This window comes from Coptis chinensis, chromosome 1, assembly GCF_015680905.1.
Source record: "Coptis chinensis isolate HL-2020 chromosome 1, ASM1568090v1, whole genome shotgun sequence".
NCBI classification, from domain to species: domain Eukaryota; kingdom Viridiplantae; phylum Streptophyta; class Magnoliopsida; order Ranunculales; family Ranunculaceae; genus Coptis; species Coptis chinensis.
The window spans coordinates 5,242,794-5,266,714 of NC_141456.1; the positions used below are offsets into that span (position 1 = coordinate 5,242,794).

At 35.8% G+C, this 23,921-nt stretch overlaps 2 protein-coding genes and 1 long non-coding RNA gene across 6 annotated transcripts in view; 2 read left to right on the top strand and 1 right to left on the bottom strand.

Moving 5' to 3' along the window:
• LOC147521572 (uncharacterized) overlaps positions 1–23,711 on the top strand; it is a 38,250-nt gene extending 14,539 nt beyond the window's left edge. Inside the window, exon 2 of the long non-coding RNA XR_015202830.1 lies at positions 23,631–23,711. This is a non-coding gene — a long non-coding RNA (uncharacterized LOC147521572). The remainder of the gene's footprint in view (positions 1–23,630) is intronic.
• On the top strand, positions 16,636–20,944 carry LOC147521574 (putative phospholipid-transporting ATPase 9). Of its 2 annotated transcripts, XM_086574327.1 has the most exons (8): positions 16,636–16,893; positions 16,984–17,072; positions 17,158–17,266; positions 17,518–18,159; positions 18,277–18,545; positions 19,356–19,454; positions 19,571–19,762; positions 19,892–20,944. In XM_086574327.1, the coding sequence occupies exons 1-4, from the start codon at positions 16,636–16,638 to the stop codon at positions 17,551–17,553; spliced, it is 492 nt and encodes a 163-aa protein (XP_086430453.1). In that variant the 3' UTR covers positions 17,554–18,159; positions 18,277–18,545; positions 19,356–19,454; positions 19,571–19,762; positions 19,892–20,944. The 2 variants fall into 2 exon arrangements, with proteins under 2 accessions (XP_086430453.1, XP_086430417.1); XM_086574291.1 differs by having other exon boundaries at positions 19,571–20,944.
• LOC147521575 (pentatricopeptide repeat-containing protein At2g02980, chloroplastic-like) lies at positions 16,777–23,739 on the bottom strand. 3 transcript variants are annotated; one of them, XR_015202809.1, is made up of 2 exons: positions 21,858–23,739; positions 16,777–16,881 (listed from the first exon to the last, which is right to left on the bottom strand). XR_015202809.1 is itself a non-coding variant. In XM_086574236.1 (2 exons), exons 1-2 carry the CDS (start codon positions 23,737–23,739, stop codon positions 22,309–22,311), a joined length of 1,335 nt encoding a protein of 444 aa, XP_086430362.1. In that variant the 3' UTR covers positions 19,521–22,308. The 3 variants fall into 3 exon arrangements, 1 of the variants encoding a protein (XP_086430362.1); XR_015202806.1 differs by lacking the exon at positions 16,777–16,881 and adding an exon at positions 19,521–20,403; XM_086574236.1 differs by lacking the exon at positions 16,777–16,881 and having other exon boundaries at positions 19,521–23,339; positions 23,436–23,739.
• Positions 23,740–23,921: the final 182 nt, after the last annotated feature.

Genomic DNA, 23,921 nt, shown 5'->3' on the forward strand with positions numbered 1-23,921 from the left:
AGGTTAGCTCAATGTAGTTGCATCCAATTTTCAATTTCTAGTTAATTGCTCTTTGAGGTTAGTTCAACGCATTTGCATCAAGTTTTCGATTTCTCATTAATCATTTTTTGAGGTTAGTTTAATGTAGTTGCATCAAAATTTATGATTTTCCGTTAATTATTTATTGAGATTAGTTCAGGGCAGTTGCATCCATTTTTCGATGTTTCGTTAATTAGTCTTTGAGATTAGTTTATTGTATTTGCATACAGTTTCTGATTTCCCGTTAATAACTGTACGTTTGAGGTTAGTTCAATATATTTGCATCTAGTTTTTTATTATTTATGCTTTGATGTTAGTTCGATGCAATTACATCCGGTTTCTAATTTTTCGTTAACTATTCTGTGAGGTTATTTCAATGCATTTGCATCTAGTTTCTGATTTCCCACCAATTATTCTATGAGGTTAGTTCAACGCAGTTGCATTCGGTTTTTTATTTTCTGTTAATTATTTTTTGAGATTAGTTCAATGCATTTGCATCCAGTTTCCGATTTCCCGTTAATTATTATTTGAAGTTTGTTTGATGTATTTACATATTGTTTCCAATTTTCCGTTAAATATTTTTCAAGGATTTGCATCCAATTTCTAATTTCTCGTTAGTTATTCTCTGACGCTAGTTTAATGCAGTTACATCCAGTTTCCGATTTTTAGTTAATTACTTTTTGAGTATGGTTTATTGTATTTGCATAAAGTTTCCGATTATGTTAATTACTCTTTGAGCTCAATTCAATGTATTTGAATCCAGTTTTTGATTTTCTTTTAATTATCCAATGTGGTGTGTAATACCAACTTCAAATATGACATAAAAATAAATTATGTTTCATTTACTATGTGGGATCATCAAAAATTATTCAATTCCTGATTTTCCGTTAATTATTCTTTAAATTATACATGACTCATTATGTGGGATCTTCAAATATTATCTACGAACGTGTGATGTTATATTAATTATTCTGAAAAATATTTGCAACTATATATGCATAACTATTATATATAAATATTATATTGATAACTCGTCCAAATTTCTTATAACGTGAAAACCCCACTATCCATTAAAAAAAAAGAACGCATCCTTAATAAAACCCTTCAACTTCATTTTGTTGTTTAATAATAGAAGTTTGATTAAAGTTTTGTGAGATTGCTTAATAAGGCGAAGTTCATATTAGAGCTACTTGAATAGCAAAACGTTCCCAATCATACGAAAAAAGATAAAATAAACACTATTTTAAATGCAAAACTATACTTATCGAGACATTCCCACAACATATAACACAACTATGTTTTGAGGCTAGTTCAATCCATTTGCATCCAGTTTCTGATTTTCAATTTTATTATTTATTTTTTTATGTTAGTTCAATGTAGTTGCATATAGTTTTCGATTTCCCGTTATTTATTTTTTGAGATTAGTTTAATACATTTACATCCAATTTCCAATTTCCTATTAATTATTCTTCGAGGTCAGTTCAATGCATTTGCATCCAATTTTCGATTTCCCGTTAATTATTCTTTGAGAATATTTTAATGCATTTGCATCCAGTTTTTTATTTCTCGTTTATTATTCAATAAGGTTACATTTGCATCTAGTTTCTGATTTCCCGTTAATTATTGTTTGAGGCTAGTTCAATGAATTTGCATCAAGTTTTCGATTTTCCATTAATTATTTCTTGATGTTAGTTCAATGCATTTGCATATAGTTTATTTTTTTAGATTAGTTTAATACAGTTGCATCCAGTTTCCGATTTCCCATTAATTATTATTTAAGATTAATTCTACGAATTTGCATCCTATTCCCAATTTATAGTTAATTTTTCTTTGATGTTAGTTCAATACAATTGCATCCAGTTTTCAATTTCCCATTAATTTAATCATTGAGAGTTAGTTCAATGCATTTCCAACCAGTTTTCGATTTTCTGACAATTTTTTTTTTTATGTTAATTCGATGTATTTGCATCCAAGTTTTGATTTCATGTTAATTATTATTTGAGGTTAGTTTAATGCAGTTGTATTCATAGTCCGATTTTCCATTAATTATAGTTTAATATTAGTTTAATGTTTGCATTTGCATCCAATTTCTGATTTTCCGTTAAATATTATTTGAGATTAGTTCGATGCATTTGCATCCAGTTTTCGGTTTTATAACACCCCGTGTTTTTTTTATACGTATTTTTCTATTTAATTAATTAATTTAATTATTTATTTTAAAAATTAGGTTTGATTGGACTTCGGATACGTGGGCTTGGTTTTGGGCCCGAGTCGGTGTTGGGCTTGGGTTTCGGACCCAAGTATATAAACACATTGTTCTAGAGAATAGGGTTTTGAAGATAATAAAATATAAAAAATGGAGGCAGAGAAAGAAGCTGGTTTGTTGGAGAGGTGGAGCACGACGATTCGGGCTAGGAAAATTCGTCGAGCTGTTAGTTAAGGTGAGTAGCTATTTTGCTATTTCACCGGATTTATGGTTTTCCGTGTATCGGAGTATACCGACTAAAGTTTCGGCCTATTAATACCGCTTCATTATTATCGATTGTGTTGGACTTGTTTTTTGTTTTATTAAACCTTGTTATAATTCGGATTTGATATAAACTGTCGAAACTTTGTTAATTGGGTAAACTGACGAAGATTCAACAGAGCATCAATGGCGTCAGCCCACAGAAATCGTTTTGTATTTGAACTCTCCTGGTTTTGGTTTTGAAACCATACTGTGATGTTAATATTAAATGGGTTGTTGGTATATGATGGACGTCGGGATTAGGAGTGGGGCTGTTCTAGTTAGGTTGAAGCTTTGAAGGTCCATTAATGGCGGCGAGATCGCCCAGGCTAGGGGTAACATCGATTTTTTGTCTTGATGTTGTGACTTTTGTTTGACTTTTGATGGAATACGGTGGTCGGGTATGGTTTGGGAGCTCGAGGAAGAGGCGTTAATGGCGTTCTATCGTTCTTGGAGCTCTTGAAGGATTGATTTTTTTATTTTTATTTTCGTGTGAACTGTTTGGTTGATTGTTGTGTTGATTGTTTTGTTAAAGTGTGAGTGTGGGGATGTATATGGGGCTGTTGAATGGTGGTGGAAGCCATTAATGGCGGCGGTAAGGTTTTAGATCTAGGTTTGGTGATGTCGGATTTAAATTATTTGAGGAATGTGTGTTTGTTAAAGAGGTAGGGGTTTTTGCAGGGAGTAAAACCGCCTAGTTAAAAAATGGGTGGTGTGTGGAGGAGTGGTGGCCGGATTTTGGTGGCTGGTGGAGCTGCTAGAGCTGTGAGGAAGATGACCGAATTTGGGCCTGGGGCTTGGGCCGAAAGGGTTAAGTTTTGGGTTGGGCCAAAACTCTTTTAGTTGGTTTTGTTTAGGGCCTTTTTCCAATTAGTCTATGGGCCCGTTTCCTTTGATTTGTGGACCAGTTCAATTTAAGATTTTTGGACCGAACCACTTAACAGTTTTTGGGCCAGTTTCTAATATTGTTCGGGCCAGTCCATAGGACTTAAAATAGATCCAATTGGGTCAGGTGGAATAAATAAGTTGGTTTTAGACTTTCGGGTTCTAAGGTTTGGGCTTGGCCAGTTGGGTCCGAACCATTACCTTAGTCATGAGCCCATGAACCATGGCTATGACCCTGAACCTGTTGAACATGGAAATGACAGTTTGACTTTGACCATGATGGTTGACTTTGACTTTGACTTTGACCAGAGTTGACTGTTGACTAGGGTTGACTTTGACCAGTTGACCCAATTTGACCTTTTAACTCGGATTATGATTTGGGTTATTAAGATAGGTCTAGGGCTATTAGCATACTTGACTTTAGGCTAAGACCTCTATATATACGTGTGTATGTGTATTAACTACTATGTGATTTTTCGCGAGATTTTATGATATGCAACGTTATGACACTAAGACATCCCCAAATTAATAACGCGTAAATAAAAAATACGGAATCAAGATACTCATTCGTTCTCCTCAAATGATATATAAAATAAAGTTCAATAATCGTAAATAAATTTATCGCGACTCTTTTAGAATTCCACCTACTCAAGTTTTGGAATTGAGTTTTATATTTGTTGATGTCATATGTTAGGTGGGCATTTATTGAATGTGCCATAAATGGCCGTTAAGCGTTATATAGGGTATTCATTGAATGTGCCATGAATGACCCGGTATTCATTGAATGTGCCATGAATGATCGATTGTTTGGATTTTCCCCTAGAGAGGAACTAAGGTATTAAGCCTTCATGGGCTAGTGGTATTAATTTGATTATGTGAGTGTTTGGGTTTTCTTTTGAATACCTAATATAATATATACATATGATATATAGAAGTTCTAACTTTCTTTTTCTGCGAGGGTAGGACTTAATAACATTTTGTCTTGTGGACGCCGGTCCTACCCTTTATATAAAGATGGATATCGGTAAGTTTTAATTCAATGGTTTAGATATTAAAAGGAGGTATTATAATGAGTTATATAATGGAAGTCTTGCTTGGGAAGAAATTATGTCGGTTAAAATGACGGAACTACCTGTCTTCCAAGCTGTGAATGATTGAGTTATGGGATAAAATAAAGTGATTGTTTGGATAATTAAAGTATGATAATGTTTATATGTGTTTAGTCTACTCATACCAGCAAATTCAATTTGTTGACCCATGTTTGCTTTGTTTTGGCAACGTGGGTGTGTTCTTGGGAACATAGGTGGAAGGCAGTGGAACCGCGGCGTGTGATTAAGCAGTCTGGGAGTTTAGTTTATTAGGTCTGATCTTATTGGAAGGATGTAATAGCGTAGGTTACATTTTTATATGACATGAGAATACGATGTTGGAAATTGTTATTCTTAAAGTTTTTAATAAAGGGATAGTTGAGGAATTTGGAGTTTTTTGTTGTTAAGTTGATCCTGTTGTGATGTGGGTTTTAGGTTTTTACATGTGTTGTATCCCCCCGTCATAGCCTGGGTTTTTAGACAATTGAATATAGTGATGTTTGAGATATTTATATTTCAAATATTCATTATTTTAATTGTTTAGAAAATCGGGCTGTGACAGGTTTCCCATTAATTGTTCTTTGAGCTTAGTTTCATGTAGTATTATATATATTTTAAAATATTTGTCATTATTGGTTTGCCGTTATTTTTTTATTTTTTTATATACATGTGAGCTTGCATTAGAATGAATGCAAAATTTTATATTATATGTTTTGTGATGTTATTTTTTGTATAATTTAATTTTCCATTGGAATTTGTTTTGGTTTGGTATATATATATATATTATAAAATTGGAAATTACATTATAGTGTTGAAAAAAAATTATAAATTCAGAAATTTAATTGGAATATATCATAATTACTGTGGTTTTTGAAATCCTTAACGATGACCAAATGTCTAAATCCCAAAGTGAATGGTGCATTAAATTTATCCAAGTTTATTTGTTTAGGCTCATATAGACATATAGTGCATACAATACAATTTTATTTGTTGTCCACTTAGTTTTGGGTGTACACTGTTACTTATTTTATGATTAGTTGACTTTTATTTTTTATTTTTTGTCCCAGTCACATGTGAGGTTAACAAATCTATAAAGTAAATGTTCAGGCAACTCAATTCATTTTTTCATTCGTTATTTCATTGTCTTTTTCTAGAAAGAAATTTTATTATGTTAAACTTCACCTAAGATTAGTGTGAAAACTATTCTTTGTGGCGTAAGAGTTTTAGGAAAATCGTTTTTGGTGGAAACTATTCTTTTTAGCAATTTAGTTTTTTTGTCTTCTATTTTTTCGTAATTAGCTATAGTGTTTAAGAAAAGTTGGAGAATCTATGAAACTCTAGATGGGATTGTTTCCTTATTTATATCATATTTTTTTCGTAATTAGTAATAGAGTTTAAAAAAAATTGGAGTCTATGTGATTGCCAATTGTCTGATTTTTCCATATTAGTCTCTTATTTTTTTGTAATTAGCCAAATTTTTTTACAAATATTGGAGACTCTGTGAGTGCTCAAAAAATATAGCCAAGAGGGTAGAGTTATAATATATATCTAAAGACGAGTGAAGTCCTGACAAGTTAGTCAAGTACTCATATTAACTAGGCTCAAAGATTGATTAAGATGAGATATAGATAGAGAAAAAAACGTGAGAGAAAGGTTCGGCCATAAATGGGAGCCGACGTACTCATCTATTCATATAATCTGGAAAAAATAGGGCAACGTACTAAACTTGCCCCCTAGGGCTAATAATAATAACATCTCTAAAAAGTTACTATTGAAAAGAAAAATCAAAGAAACAAACACTAGATCACTAGAGACCCCTATGTATCACACTACCTAGCTCATGAGAGCCACTACCCCAAATTGGGACTTGTTTGCTATGCAGGACGAGAGCTAAAGATTCTAAGCTAAGGGTGCGAGATTATGTGCACATCCCATCCTACTCTAAAAAAAATTATGCAATTTTTTTTTTTTTGTTATAAGGTCTAAACAATAAAGATCAACAAAATTATTTATTTATTTCAATTAATAAAACTATAGTGCGTTGACTACTAAGAATTATATTTAATATGGACTGATGAAGTTAACTACTTAAGACATTAATTTATACTATTATGTCTATATATATCCCATCCCACCCTCCAAAAAAAAATTATGCAATTTATTTATTTATTTTTTGTTAGAAGGTCTACACAACAAAGATTAACAAAATTATTTATTTATTTCAATTAACAAAACTAAAGTGCGTTGACTACTAAGAATTATATTTAATATGGACTGATGAAGTTAATTACTTAAGACATTAATTTATACGGTTATGTCTATATATATATCCCATCCCACCCTCCAAAAACAAATTATGCAATTTTTTTTTGTTAGAAAGTTTAAACAATAAAGATCAACAAAATTATTTATTTATTTCAATTAACAAAACTAGAGTGAGTTGACTACTAAGAATTATATTTAATATGGACTGATGAAGTTAACTACTTAAGACATTAATTTATACTATTATGTCTATATATATCTGCATAATCTAGTCCACAAGTCTATAACAATTCAACAAATTGTTAACTTCTTATAATGCTATAAATCTATATAACATGTGGAGAAAGTAGGAAATTTAATGGTTTTATTGAAAGTAAAAAATTACTTTGTTTTTTTATGTTTTTTTTAAGTGGAAATTTTATTGATAATGATAATGAGTTTTACAAATAATTAGGCCAAACGTGCAACAAGCTGTGTCGCAAGTCCTTTCTGAATTTGTTTTTTGTTTTTTGTTTTTTTTTTGAGTTGAGGTCTGACGCTTGAGAGTGAAAGGAAGGAGGCAGAGCTTACGGGTTTGTTATGTAAAAAATTACTTTGTTTTCTTTATGTGTTTTTTAAAGTGGAAATTTTATTGATAATAATAGCGAATTTTACAAATAATTAGGCTAAACGTGCAACAAGCTGTGCTGCAATACATCTATCCGAGATCTTTTCTCTCCTTTCCAGAGCCATCGGCTTCGGATACGAGGCCCCTAGCTGGCTTCATGACCTTTGCAGCTGCACCAGCTTCAGATGTCTCAGGCTTCAACACTGGCCCAGTAGATTTCGGAGGTCTCACTATTAGTAACTTCTTCCTTCTACTAACAACTTCTCGTTCTGAACATCAGAATACATACAACTTCTCGCCAACCTAGGACCACCTTCTTCCTCGCAACATAGATGAACCCAACGATTCTTCGAGTCGATCAACTGAAGTCCCCCTAAAACAAGGTACAAAAGTTTCAGAAGATTCATCCTTGGTTGGGCTAGTCTTCTCAGCCATAGAACCATAAACTTTCTTCTGCAGTCTTGAACACCCAGGTTCCCCTGCCTTATTCAGCACCTTAGGATCAGCATCCTTCTCCATGGGTATTGAACCTCCAGAATTTGCAACCAAACCAGGTGGTCTCCCCCCAACAGACAAAAGATGACTACTAGCAGAAGCATTTCTGGTTGGGGCTGTCTTACCACCTTCAGAAGCAGTGTTACCATGATTTTTGACATCTCCCCAGATATTAGCATTAGGTTTGCTGTAGTTATGTAACACCCGTATTTTTAAATACGTATTTTTCTATTTAATTAATTAAATTAATTATTTATTTATTTTCAAAATTCGTCGGACCGGACTCGGGATACGTGGGCCTGGTTTTGGGCCCGAGTCGGTGTTGGGCTTGGATTTCGGACCCAAGTATATAAACACATTTTTCTGGAAAATAGGGTTCAGAGAATAATAGAATATTAAAAATGGAGGCAGAGATAAAAAGCTGGATTTCTCGAGGGTGGAGCGCGACGGTTCGGACGACGAGGGATTCGTCGAGCTGTTACGTCAGGTGAGTAGCTATTTTTGCTATTTCACCGGATTTGTAGTTTACATATATCGGGCGGTAATCGCTTTTTTTTTTTTTACATTTATTATCCCGTTGTATTGGACTTCGTGTCATTTGTCTTATTTAATTTTGTTAGATTTCGATTTTTGTATTTGAAACCGTTGAAACTTCATGGGCGTTAATGGCGAAAAGCCCTATACCAAGAAATCTCCATTACAAATCTTATGTAACCGGTATGGTTGTTTTGTTTTTGTTATTGGATCGATAATGGGGTGACGGGGTGACGGATTTGGTGGTGATGGGGCTAATCGGTTTCTTGAACAATTGAAGCTCAGAAAACTTCGTCAAAACTCGCCAATGGTTGGGGCTGTTTTTGAGTATGTTTGGAGTGTTGGGCTTTTGCCTAGACTAGGAGTAGAGTGTTTGAGTTGTGGGGACTGATGAGAGGTGGTGAAAACCATCAATGGCGCTTTGGCGATTTGGCTATTTTTGCTTGCTTGTGGGAGGGAGATGAGATCGAGTTTTGTGTATTAAAGATGTTGGGTTCTTCTTTAGGAGTCCAACCGCGCTGATTAAAATGGGTGGTGTGTGGAGGAGTGGTGGCCGGATTTTTGGGTGGTCTGCTGCTTTGGAGAGAATGGGTGAAGGAGATGACATCAGTAGCTATGGTTGGGCTCTTGGGCGAACCAATTAGCTACTGGGCCCCTTTTGTTTTAGTTTTGGGCCTTGGTTATTTTGTTTGGGCCCGATCTTATTTTGTTTTAAGTGGGCGGACCACATCGGTTTTGTGTTGGACCAATTCTTTTTAGCCTTTTGTTTTGTGGACCGGTTTATATTAAAGTTTTGGACCAATCCACTTAACTGTTTTGGGCCAGTTTTCTAATATTGCTTGGGGCCAGTCCATTGGACTTAAAATAGATCTATTTGGGTTCTTAAACGTTTAGACTTTTGGGTTCTAAGGTTTGGGTTTGGCCAGTTGGGTCCGAACCATGACCTTGGTCATGAGCCCATGAGCCATGCACTTTTGCCCTTAGCCATGAACCATGGCTATGACCCTGGACCTGTCGAATACGGAAACGACAGTTTGACTTTGACTATGACAGTTTGATTTCGACCATGATGTTGACCTTTGACCATTTGACGGTTGACTGTGACCGTTGACCATTGACGGTTGACTTTGACCTTTGACCATTGCATGTTGACTTTGACCTTTGACCATGGTATGTTGACTTTGACCATGGCCTGTTGACTTTGACAATGATATGTTGACTTTGACTTTGACCATGACATGTTGAGTTTGACCTTGACGGTGATGTGTTGACCTTTGACCTTTGACCAGGACATGTTGACTTTGACTTTGACCATGACATGTTGAGTTTGACCTTGACCATGATGTGTTGACCTTTGACCGTTGACCTTGACCGTTGACTTTGACTGGTGACCGTTGACTATGAATGCTGACTTTTCCAGATTTTCATATGTTTGTTTATATGGATATATATAGTAATAAAATATTGTCGATATTGTATAACTTGGTTGGTCATTATCTAATTTAGATTTGACGTGAGTAGTGTGTAAAAAAACATATATATATTGGGCTTTGATTGTGGACTTTTGACCGCCTAATTGTCTTACGCTTTATGTTGTATATTATATGGACACATATAAGAATAAAATCTTTGTGGAAGCTAGTATATATTTGGTTGTCATTATCTAAGAAAGATTTGATATTGATGTTGTGTATTTTGACACGCGTGGCGATATTGAGATGTTAGGAGACATTATATTCCTAATAATGCTATAATAAAGATGTATCGCGATACGTTGAAACATTGTGACATGAGATAATATCTTTGGGATATTTATATTAATGCAATATCTTGGAGAAATGTATATACACTCCATTATTTTATATGGGAGATGCTAATATAGTATTGGTGAATATTTGCCACCTGAGTGTGGTGTAGTCAATAATATATTGGCACGTGAAAGAATGAAATTTGGTTATGAGATATAATTGAGATGTTTCTAAATATTATGGCTTAGTGCAATAAGGTAATTGACCTTGCGACGCGATATAGTGGAATGTTTATGAGTCATTAACGATTTGACACCTGAATAAATTACATAACGAAAATCCTAGAACCCGACTACCACAACTCATGTGATTGGCCCTTCCGGGCGTTTCGCTTAAATCTGAATGGCCTTCGCCCCCGTTTGATTAATCGATCCAATGGCCTTCGGTGCCCTTCCGGGCGCTTCAAAAAAGTGAATGGCCTCCCCGGCGAAATAATAATAGTTAGCTTGATTATTCCGCTCGCAAAAATAGAACGATGATCGCAATATTTTATGCCGAATAGTGGCGGTGCTTACATAGATTTGGCTTCCGTGTGAGGATTTACATGTCGCGGCATCCCGCCGGGGTGGTTACGCCGCGAGTGGCTCATTATGTAAAGGAGGCATGTGGATGTACATGTTCGCGTTGGGTAGCGATTGTGGTAGCCAGGGAAACTAGGTAAGACATAGATACGGCGTGATTTTAGGGACACACAAAAAGAAAGCCCGAAATAATCTAATTATGGTAATATGTTTGGTTGGTTATTTGTTTAGTTAGAACCTAAGGCCTCGATGGAGGAACTACATGCCCTTATTTATGATGTGTATAGTTTGTTGTGTGGTTAGTGAGAAGTTAAAATACCGCCTCGATGGAGGAACTACCGCCTTAATTATTATACTTGAGTATGTTATATTAGTCGTTGAAAGTTAAGGCGCCGGTGGAGGAACTAACTGCCTGTGGATTGTGTATATATATGTATAAGTATATTTGTATTTTAGGGCTACTCACACCAAAGATTGTTTATAATGTCAATCCGATTTGCATATTTGCTTATCGGTGTGTTCATTCAATGAACATAGTTGATAAGTTTTGACAGTTTAGTGTTGAAGAAGGTTGGTCACGCTTGTGGTTTGCATTAAGCGTTACATCTCCTGATACGCTTTTGTTTTCCCTTGAGGTGATATAGCTTTTCAGTCTAGACAATGTTTTTGTATTCTCATTTGTATATTTTAATTAAAGAGTTATTGAAAAGAGATTTGTAACCTAATCTTAATTGGGAATTTTGTAATGAAGATGACTTATGTATAATTGAAATTTTTATTGGTTTTAATTATCCGCATATTTTAAAAAGCTGTTTATGGGTTTTTTGGGAGTGGAGAGTCGTCACACCCTGAAATCAAGAGTCGGGGACAAATAATGTTTTTCCGAATTCTGTCGAAATTCGGGGTGTGACAAGTTAGCTGAAAAAGCTCAACAAAATGAACAGGTGTCAACCCAAAAAATTCCAACAAAGTACATAAAACATGGTGGTTAATTTAATACAATTACCTAACAAGCGTAACAAGTGCACGATGCTTATGTCCTCAGGCATGGCCTCCGCAAGAAACTATCCTGCAGTTTTTCGCCAATCACGAGCAACCAAAAGAGAGTAAAAGAAACGCCGGAAACTGGAAGAAAAAAAACAAAAAAAACAAAAAAAAAAATAATAAATCTCTTAAGCGCAACTCAAAAACTAGTTCATGAAAAAACAGGTTCAGGTTAAAAAAGCTTACACCAAGTCTTCCAATTGTGCTTGGTTAAAATTGCTCATCCTGAACGAGAAAGCCATATTAGTGTTAAGAAAATAAAAGACAAGAGGAACTATAGGAAAAGATTACAAATAACACAGAAAATGAGCTTGAGATTATTCAAAAATTGAGATATAACTTGCAGTGCATAACAACACAACAAATTAAACATTCAAACACACAACAAAAATATCAATAATCTTAAATGTAAGCAAACGTAAATATGATTTTGTGAAATGGTCCAACATTATAGATAAGACAAAAGGCAAACAACACATTTTCATAGCAGTACATTTACACAAAATTAGAAAAAAAACGTATTGAAAACCTAAAGATCTCAACAACTAAAAACCAAATTTCAATCAACAAAGTCAACATCAGGAAACCATGAGTTCAAACATTTAAGTCAAGAAATACTAGTGATATTCAATGTCAAATATGCACCATATAGTTTTCCAACATATAGGAAAAACCAGGGGCGGACCAAGGAGTTTTGATGAGGGTATTTAACGACAAAAAGACTTCTTTAATGTTAAGTTTAAAAAGCACATAAATAAAAACAAGTAACAAAAAATTTCGTAAAATTGAACTTTATTGATATGGAAAAAGAACCTAAGGACACCAAAAATAGATAGTTCAATAAAAACAAACAAGTTATGTATTTTTGTGTACCACACATTCACATAAATATATCAACTTCTCAAAATAAATTCCTCTCATATATAAAATAAGCAAACATCTTTAAAAGCTAGTACTATAATGATCTCTCACAACAACCCTCGGCACTTTTTCATTTTTTGAAAGCGTTGCATTATTGCTTCATCACCAACTTTTGCAAAAACGTCTTTTCTCAATAAATGTAATCATACAATCATTTAGCCACATATCTCCCATTCGATTACGCAGACGGGCTTTAATAATATGCATAGCTGAAAAAGCTCTTTCAACGGTGGTAGTTGCAACTGGTAAGATAAGAGCTAAAGTAAGGAGGGAATACACTAATGGATACACAATGTTCCTTTTAGTATCAACCATCTTCTTTGCAAGATCGCAAATTCCCTCTAACTTCAAAAAATCTTTGCTGGAGTGGACATCAAAGATATAAATTTCTAACTCATTGTCAAGCATCATAAGACTTGCTGCACAAAAGTCAGCTTGATAGAACTCATCAAGACGGATTAATTTGGACTTTTCAAAAGCGGAGAATGAATTGCTAGGATTTAAATATGAAAGGCAAAGAAGCAATTCAGTGTTAACCTCATCAAAACGGTCATCCAACTCTCGGATCTGCTAATCCATTATTTTAGTAAACAACTCAACACGATAATGATGTAAATTTGTCATTTCTTCAACCTCGAGTCGAGATCGACCACGTGCTACAAAATTATCATCCATTTGAGGAACTATGACACTATGTTTGGAACAAAAGCCAAAAACTTCTTCAAAAAAAATATATCCCATCCACTTGCCCTCATAGTTTGCAGTCGACTTTTGGTTACTTTGACAAGAGTCATAGCATTAACTATATATATCTTGATCTTTTCTTTGCAATGCTTTCGACAAGTTGTTAGTGATTCCAAATATACTTTTCATTAAATGTAAGTTAAAGATGAAGTCAAAAGATTGCATAGAATCTAATAATGCAAATGCTTCTCCCCTTTGTTCTGCATTCGATCCATCTTTCATAACACCATGCAACACATCAATCACAGAGGAGAACTTGATTATTAAGCTTATCAATGACTCATAATGTGAGCTCCAACATGTATCTCCATGTCGTTTAAGACTAACCTCTTGATTCTTGCCTTTACTAGTTACTACTTCACCACTTTTGAGAGCTTCTACAACTCTTGCAGCTTCTTGTTCTCAAAGAATGTCATGTCGCTTGCAAGAAGCTCTAGCTATATTGACAACTTTAGAAACTGAGGTGAAGAGCAAGGAAACTTGAGGCTCGTTTTTTGCAAGACCAACCAAGGCTAACTGTAATTGGTGTACAAAACAGTGCACATAAAATGCAGATTTGTTTTCCTTCATTATGAGTGCTTTAAGGCCATTGAACTCCCCTATCATATTGCTAGCACCATCATAGCCTTGCCCGCGTAAACGTGTCATACTCAACTCATGTTTGATAAAAAGAGCTTCCATTGCTAGCTTAAGTGATATTGCAGAAATTTCAGCCACATGCACCATGCCAAGAAAACGTTCTACCACACATCCCGATTTGTCCACAAAACGTATCACATCTGTCTTTTGCTCCTTGACCAAAATATCACGGGATTCATTAATCAAAATGGAAAATAGTGAACCACCAAGATCACTAAGTATCATATTAGTGGTTTTAGTTGCACATGCACCAACAAGGTGCTTCTGAATCTTTGATGAAATCAAGTTATTGTTACTAGGAGCATTGGCAAGAACAACACTATGAATTATTTCATTGTGATCCGCCACGAACTTCAAAAGTTCAGGAAAGTTTCCCTTATTAAATGACTTATCTGACTCATTATGACCCCGAAAAGCCAATCCTTGTCGAAGGAGATAGTGTATGCAATAAAGTACTGTATTCAAACGGATTTGGTAATTAATCCGATCTTGCGACGTCTTCTTCTGAAAGAATGTCTCTATGTGCTGGTTTTGATTAAGCAAATCTTGGCCTTTTCTGTATACTTGGTTGTGAGCACTACTTGGTCCACCAATATGGATTCACAACTTCTTCATATTCCAAGTGGTAAATCCTTTTCGCTCATAAACGTGTCATCGCCACCTCGAACACGATTCCGAAAGAGATAACAATGTAAACAAAATGATACATCTTTTTCTACACTATACTCCGACCAATCACCAAACTCATCAAACCATTTCTTCTTAAACCGTCTTGCATAACCACTCACATCTGTTTGGGGAAAGTCATGTTCGCGTGGCTGACATGGACCTCTAAGTAGATATACTCTTCGAATGGAGTCTTGAGCACTAGGATGGTAATCTGAAATTGGTGTCCGTAAGCCAAAGTCTACAAAAAGAGCGTCTAAGTCGACATTTACATGTCTTTGTTTCATACTAGGTTCCATTTGATTGGCTTCAACAATGTTCAATGTAGAAGGAGATTGAGTAAGCTCAACTTCTTCATGATTTCTTTTGAGACTAGGGTGCTAACTGGAGCCACATTTCTTGAATGTAAGAGACTCAATGGGCACATATAATTTTTTAAAATACTTCTCCATTATAACATTACTGATACAATAATACAAACATGAAGTCAAATACTTTAAGTCTTTAACCAAATGACAAATCCACAATAAAGATTAAAAATATATATATATTGAATAATGGAAGAATAACTTAGGCTAAAGAAAAGAATAAATTAACTACAACTAACATAACTCAATTCCTAAAAAAGGTGATATTTGGGTAAAACTCACCCAAACACACTAACGATCTTGTTAGGGAGATTGTTGTAGAATTGTTGAGATGACTGTACCATCAATAGCTGCCTACGTATCCAAATCGCTTTATGGAATCAAGTCTCTCAATGAATATAGTTCTTTGTTGAAATGAAATGAGTTATTTATAGGTGAGCAATAAGAAATAGGTATTTATAGTTTCTTATTGCCTAAGAAATATAGTTTCCATAATAGTCAGAATATTTTCTTATTGAGCAATAAAAGTAGACCAGCATAGTGGGCACTAAAAGTAGGCCGCACTAGTAGGCAATGCATATGGTCGTATGTAGGGGTACACATATAGTAGTATATACAGGTGAATTGAGGATTTGGGGAACAACCGAACAGAGAAAAATCAGATAAGGGTTTCTTAGTTTCTTAATTTCTTTAAACAATGGGAATATGGGATTAGCGGTCGTAACTCGTAACATTGTTGATTTATTAGGCCATTTCTTTTAAGGCGTAACTCCTCATTTCAGTCATTTGGATCATTGGATATTTGGATGGACACATGGGTACATGCCCAGGCCACATAGGCCAAATTAAAATGGAGACTAGTACAATATTTTTTTGTTTGGGCAAAATTGAAGGTATTCACTTGAATACCCTGTCCATATAGTATTTGTTATGATGGAAACACTATGGAAATGAAAGGAAAATAAGAGTGGTCCATATTTTTCATAGTTTTTAAGATGTTTGTTTACCCATGAAAAAAAATGGGTCTTTCAATAGGGAAACAAAATTATGGAAATAGAAAAGATTTTGTGTCTTTAGGTAATTTGAGAAAAATTTTGTGGAAAAGAAAGGAAATAGATAGCTAGGGACTTACTAATTATTCATTTCCATAGCTTTTGCAAACAAACATGATTATTTCTTTTCCCAGTTTACCAAACACATACCATTTAGAATTATTTCCTTTCCATTCCATTCCATAGTAGACCACCCATTTTATTTATTTTCATTTCCATGAGTTAAAATTTAACAAACACCCCCTTAGAGTTTAATAGCACAAGGAAGCGAATATATGTGATAGTCGAAAATGAAGAGGGCAAACTTTTACTGCTGCGTAAAGGTGCGGACAGGTCTGTAAATCATAACATGCACGTGGATGTAATCTATATCGTTTGTGAAACAATCCTCTTACATTGCACTTCTGTTTCTGTCTTTAACATGTCGTTTTTAGTTTTTACCAAACAGTGTCATGTTTGATAGGCTAGCAAAAAATGGAAGGGAGTTTGAACTTTGAAGAGCAAACAAGGGAACACACGAACGAATATGCTGATGCTGGTCTGAGGACTTTAATACTTGCATATCGAGAACTTGACGAGGAAGAATACAACAAGTTTAATACAGCATTTACAGAGGCCAGAAACTCAATCAGCGCAGACCGTGATGCACAGGTTGATGAGTTGGCAGAGACAATAGAGAAGGATATGATTCTTCTTGGTGCTACAGCTGTTGAGGACAACCTGCAAAAAGGGGTTGGTACATTAAAACCTAATATACTATTTACCTATCTTTTGACGTTGGGTATGGTTTCTGGAATGACTATTCTTTTTTGTTTCTAAAAGGTTCCAGAATGCATTGACAAGCTTGCACAAGCTGGTATAAAGATCTGGGTTTTGACTGGAGATAAGATGGAGACTGCAATTAATATTGGGTAGAACTTCCCAACTTGACGGTCTATTTTAATTTAAAGCGCTTCTCTCGCTTGTCTGTTTTCTGACTGGGATTAAATTTTGCAGTTTCGCATGTAGTTTGCTTAGACAAGGGATGAAGCAGATAATTATAACCTTGGAGACAACAGAAATCAAAACAATAGAGAAAACAGGGGACAAACCTGCTATAACTAAGGTAATTTTTGGCTTTCTTTGTGCTACTTACTAGTGGAGGTTGAGAACTTCAGATATTGCATCTGCCAGGGGCAGAGTAAGCAACTGCCTGCCTCAGGCAGAAAGCTGGAAAAGATATTTGCAAGAAATTTTACAAATGCATTGATTATATAACAGTTGCTAACTGCAATTGCTTGAATTATTTTTGTTATGAAAGGAATTTTCATTAGAATATTACATGTCATGTTGATTGGTTTGTTCTGACTCTTTTAGGCATCGATCAAAGGCAAGTATAATCCAGCAGATTAGTGAAGGGATAACACAGGTTACAGCTGGAAGCTCTGATGCATTTGCTTTGATCATTGATGGAAAGTCACTTGCTTACGCTCTAGAGGAAGATGTTAAGAACATGTTTCTGGAGCTAGCAGTTCGCTGTGCCATAGTACAAAATATCAGGATATAAGTATTTATCGATACTTAATTTCTGGATATGTATCGTGGATATATCCTCTCTTTAGGGATATTTGACATTGTTTCACATACAAATATCGTAGATATATCCAAAATATCGATAAATATCGTAGATATTATGGATATTTCTTGATATATCATGATACATTATTTATATTTATTTAAAATATAATGGTAAATATTAAATAAAATTGTTATATATACAAAATATCGCTAAATATCTCAAAATATCGTCAAATATCTCCAAATATCTCAAATATCATCAAAATATCACCGATATTTGCAATTGTATATATCTCTTAACATATCGTGATATTTATATATCTTTTTCTGAAATCTGGATAGATATCCCCAAATATCACGATATATCAGGATATTTTGTACTATGAGCTGAGCATCTGTTATATGCTGCCATTCATCACATCACCAAAACAGAAAGCACTTGTATGTTGACATACTTGTTCAGTACTGTCGGTTTTTTCCAAATATTTTATTTTCTAGTTAGCATATTCACTTAAGGAATGGTTTAGTAAAGGGAATTAACAATAACGTTTAATTCAGGTCACTAGATTGGTTAAAACTGCGAATGGGAATCGGCCAACATTAGCAATTGGTGATGGAGCCAATGATGTGGAGATGCTTCAAGAAGCAGATATTGGCATTGGTATTAGGCCAAGTCCAATAGCTCTTTATCTCCCTAAAAGTGAAGGCCAAAATGGAGGTTTTCACTCTCTATCTGTAATTTACTCTCTATATATAAGGAGTATTATTGAGATACAGAGTACAGTCCGCGCCAGTTCAAATGGAGTGGTATGAGTTCAAGTGAAGTGGTATGACTTATTTTATTATTTTTTTCTTTATTTGCATTATGAGCCAGATGAAAAGCAGTGGTTTGTTGAGGGTTTCATTAGTGGTTTGTTGAGGGTTTCATTCTATAACTGTAAAACCATTGGACCCATTTTTCTTAGAGCATCTTTAGGAGTGATACCAACCTAGCATCAAACACCAAAATGTTTTGGTGTTTTTTCAACTTTAGGAGAGTAACGTGTTGATGAAAACACCAAACTAAACACCAAAAAAACACCAAATCGGCCAATATTTGGTTATAGCTTTGGTGCTGTATCAAATCACTCACGCGGTTTTTCTAAAACCGCGCAGGCTTGAGCTAGATTGTGGACTTCAATCACACGGTTTTGCCAAAACCGCGCGAGAGATTGGAAAAGAAAAAAAATAAGAAAGTTGATCGCGCAGTTAAACCACGTGGGCTTGGGCTTTTAAGATGGGCTTCACTGACGCAGTGTTGGGAAAACTGCATGGGCTATATGGCACGGTTTATCCAAAACCGCGTTATTTGATGTTGCTATTAAAGATGGTTGGTGTTTTTTTGGTTTGGTATTTGGTTTAGTTTAAAATTTTGGTGTTTTTTTAGTTGCTCTCCTGAAAATGAAGATGCTCTTATCTATACATTTAAAACACTACTAAATTCAGGAATAAAGATAAAAAGTCCAAAGGAATGCAGGTCAGTCAAGTACTCAACCATGTTTTATGCATTGGTTTGTTGTTTCTCTCCGTAAATCTTTTCTTGGTACTTTCATCTCACATCTTTTAAGCCTATCCTTATTCTTTGCTAAAATTCACAGGCAGTCATGTCAAGTGACATAGCAATTGCTCAGTTTCGATTTTTGGAGCGTTTGTTACTTGTGCATGGGCATTGGTGTTACAGAAGGATCTCCTCTATGGTATGGTCATCAATCTACCTAGAGTTTGCTTATTAAATGTTCCACAAGTTTGTATTCAGCTTGACATGATTTAAACAAATAAATAAATGATATGTTGATGTCGATATTTTTGGCAGATATGCTACTTCTTCTACAAGAACCTTATGTTTGGTTTTACACTGTTCTTATTTGAGGCCTATGCATCGTTCTCTGGGCAACCTGCTTATAACGACTGGTACATGTCTTTATACAATGTCTTCTTCACATCACTTCCTGTGCTTGCACTGGGAGTGTTTGACCAAGATGTCTCTACAAGATTTTGTCTCTAGGTAGGTCAAGTCAAACAGTTTGGTCCTCTTGTATTGTTTATTTTCTCCTTGTGTGCATGTTTCATTGTTCTATTAACTGAACGTCTGAGTGTGATGATTTCTGATTATTTCTATCTTTTCTTGTGGCAGTTTCCCTTCCTATACCAAGAAGGTGTACAAAATGTCCTCTTCAGCTGGCTCCGAATTCTCAGCTGGATGTTGAATGGGGTGTGCAGTGCTATCGTCATATTCTTCTTCTGTGTAAAGGCAATGGAACTCCAGGCCTTCCGTAAGGGTGGGGAGGTTGTCAGTTGGACATCCTTGGCTTAACCATGTACACATGTATTGTCTGGATCGTCAACTGCCAGATGGCACTCTCAGTTACTTCACCATGATACAGCATCTCTTCATTTGGGGTGGCACAGTGTTCTGGTATATATTCCTTTTGGCCTACGGCGTCATATCCTCATCACTATCGACAACTGCCTACAAGGTCTTCATTGAAGCTTGTGCTCCAGCTCCATCTTACTGGCTCGTCACGCTTTTTGTTGTACTCTCCACCCTCCTGCCATACTTTGTATATGCAACTATAAGGATGCGATTCTTTCCCATGTGTCATGATATGATACAGTAGATAAGATTGGAGGGGCAATCTGAGGACCCTGAGTATTGCCAGATGGTAAGAAAGATTGATTAGGCCCACAACAGTTGGTTTCACAGCAAGGGTGGAAGCAAGAAGATCTAGTCGCTTAAAAGAGAAGTGCCATCAGAAGAGATAAAAACTTTCTGTGAAGCTTTTTTGGATTATTTATTTTTTGAATGAATTGGACTCAGAGCAATAAGATGGAAGCCAAAAGTTTCTCAGAGAGCATACATTAACAGTTGGTCTACTACTGCTCGATAAAATCATCTACCCAAGATCAGTATTTGCAAAGGAAATTTCCCACCATATCCTCCGATGTCGGTTTACTTACCTTCTAGCAGTTGGGTTAAAGAAGCCCAGAAAAGTGTACATTTTGAGTCTTGTAAAATTAAGCACACATTTTTTCACCCATTTCAGTCAACTTTCTTGTATCATCACCGAAATGTATCTAGCACCAAATGTAAAAAGCCTTCCAATTTTGCCTAGCATTTCTCATAATGTACATTCTTTTTCCAATGTAAGTCAAAGTTCTATGAATTTCAATTAGTTTGGTTTCTCTTTTGATTGTTTCTTCATGTTCTTGTCCTAATAACATTTTGTCAGAGTTATGTTTTTTATCATTTCGATTAGAATTTGACGAAAATGTCGCTCGGAAAAACATTGACAGGGTGGTGTGGTATGCCAAAGTAATAACAGAGCCACTGGAGAAAAGATTACTAAATGACACATTTACGACCTAAAACGAGCACTAAATTAGACGCTCTTGGTCTACTCTGAAAGACTTGAGGCTGCAAAATGTTGCTTGTTAACTTGTTATGTAGGAGAACAGTGTTTGAAGAGTCTTTTTAGTCCTGGCCAAGGAGTTCACCACAATATAGCACACAAGATGGAATCATTTCATTAGTTTTTCTGACCCAGTAACAAACTTATTGGAGTTGAATCACAACAAAACACGTCTTAAATACACTCAGGAGACGGGTAGTATATATATGGATGGGAAGTAAAATTGTGACGATACTCAACACATGAAGGTTCTACGTTCATAGTACTTGTTACCACTGACCTTGGTTCAGAACACACCAACATAGTTACCGACCCACATACACCAATCGCAACCCCCTGGCTCCGCCACTGTACACCATAGAAACAAAACTTCTAGTGTATATACTTCATAGTTTTCTAATTCAAGTACTCTTCTACATTCGGATGTTCTCCTATAGCTTTTTATTTAGGGATATCGTCAATGTATTAGGATAGAGCTAGCATGTGAAGCTTCTATTTTTGAGGTTGTGATAAATTTCGCCGGATCTGACGTTAAGGAAATTCAGAATATCATATATAATTTAATACTATACATATGTACATGCCTCAAAATAATTTATTCAGAGTCTGCCTAGCAGAGTATAAATTTCCTCGCTGAATGTTAAATCATCTGAAACCAAAACATATGTATTGTTGAAGATAATAAAATACCTCGCCATATGCTGTATGAAGTATCATCAGTTGGGGAATGTTCTTCATATCTGTCCTGCTTCTTCATATCTCCATACAATCTCATGTTGTGAATGAATTCAAAGCAATGATTGCAAAAAGTAATCTCCGTGTCAAGCAAAGACATGTTCAGTGGCATCTGTGTGTCCCTCATCATTTGGCTATCAACAAAGAACCTATCAGAACGTGCTCTGAACTATTAAGAGGGCTGGAATAGGATTTAGTGTTCTGAATTCTCCAATCCCATTTGCCATCTTTAGAAAAGGAGGTAGATGTAGCTAGTTTGTTTGCCTCTTTGACCATAATATACAGCACCAAGAATCGGTCATGACTCACCTTGACTACAAGATCCAGAAAATTGGAGGGAAGGGGTGGACTTACTAAAAACACAAGAGTTTGTCCAGAAACATTGTTTTGCTTTGTGACAATGGTCCTAATCACAAGTATGATCAGCTAGCCCCAAATTCTTGCCCATTTCATGTAACAAAGATTTAATTTCTTCCATTTTGGGATGTTCTTCATTATTTCCAGCTACAAACTGATGAACAACTCCATCAATCTCAACCAAACTACATCCAGGTGTTTTTACAACCCTACGGATTCTCATCATCTTCCTAACTCTTTCTGCATCAGCCCATCTACCAACACTTGCATAGGCATTACCTAGTAGAGTGTAAGGAGAATCACTGTCTTGATCCAATTCTAAAAGCTTCATAGCAGCCCACTCTGCACAATCCAAGTAACCATAACTAGCACAACCACTCAAAAGACTCTTCAGCACAAAAGCATCAGGTTTCATTGGCATGTTTCGAACCAAATCCCAAGCTTCCTCCACGTGCCCACCTCGACCAAGAATGTCAACCATACATCCATAGTGCTCTAAACCAGGTGCAGTCTTATATACCTCCTCCATGCACCTGAAATAATAACGACCTTCCTCCACAAATCCAGCGTGGCTACATGCACTAAGCACCCCAACAAACGTAACATGGTCAGGTCTCAGTCCAAGACTAAGCATCTCATCAAAACAAGCTAGCCCTTGTTGTCCCTTTCCATGCATAGAAAGTGCCGAAATCATAGCTGTCCAACTAAGGGCATCTCGCCGAGGCATTTCCATGAAAACACAAATTGCATCATCAATACATCCACACTTAGCATACATACTAAGAAGAGCAGTACCAATGCTAGCAGTCAATAATATCCCATTGCATTTAACATAATCATGCACCCACTTACCCACCTCAAGAACACCAAGGTAACCTGAAGAAGACAGCACAGAAATAAGCATACCCTCAGTGGGCTCTACATTCTCGCGACGCGTCTCATTAAATAAACTCAAAGCCTCATCATGTCGCCCACACTGAGAATACCCCGACACTACCGCAGCCCACGACACCGCATTACGTTCAGGCATCTTATAAAACACGCAGCGAGCCTCATCAGGCATACCACATTTAGCATAAGCTGAAACAAGAGCAGTCCAAGTAACTACATCTCTATTAGACATTATATCAAACAGTTTTTGAGATATTTTTACTAACCCAGCATCAGCATAAGTACCTATAAGAGAAGCTAGTAAAAAAGCGTCAGACCCGAACCCGAATTTGATGAGATGGCAATGTAAGTGGATTCCGAAATGAGGTTTTGTAATTTTGTTGCATGCTTTGAGTAGGAAAGTGAAAGTGAATTTGTTTGGGTAGGAATTTGATTGGAGCATTTTGGTGTAGAGTGGGAGTGCATGGTGAGGTGCCAGAGGTGGAGTGGTTCGGAAAAGTGAGTTCCATGTGAAGGTTGACCAAGTTCCATTGGGGAAATTCGTCAAACAATTAAATCGATTGAAATTTATACGGTGTGGCTGCGGCATATAAAACAGAAAGTGTTGGGCTCATTGAGGTGGCATAGTTTATTTGGGCTTCGCTACTTTATTTATTTGCTAAAAGCCAGCACTAGAACCAGGTAACCCTAGGGCAGGGAATCGGGTCGGGTAGACCCGAATCCGACTCGACCCTATTACTAAATATATCGGGTTCGGGTCGATTTTCATAT

Bases quoted from the DNA above. Each gene is read 5' to 3' on its own strand.
- LOC147521574 (XM_086574291.1), top strand. From the start codon at position 16,636: ATGGAAGGGAGTTTGAACTTTGAAGAGCAAACAAGGGAACACACGAAC. The intron at 17,073-17,157 runs GTAGAACTTCCC...TAAATTTTGCAG, and splicing joins GAGACTGCAATTAATATTGG to TTTCGCATGTAGTTTGCTTA. The intron at 17,267-17,517 runs GTAATTTTTGGC...TGACTCTTTTAG, and splicing joins ACAAACCTGCTATAACTAAG to GCATCGATCAAAGGCAAGTA.
- LOC147521575 (XM_086574236.1), bottom strand. From the start codon at position 23,739: ATGCCGCAGCCACACCGTATAAATTTCAATCGATTTAATTGTTTGACG. The intron at 23,340-23,435 runs GTACTTATGCTG...CTCTTGTTTCAG, and splicing joins TTTACTAGCTTCTCTTATAG to CTTATGCTAAATGTGGTATG.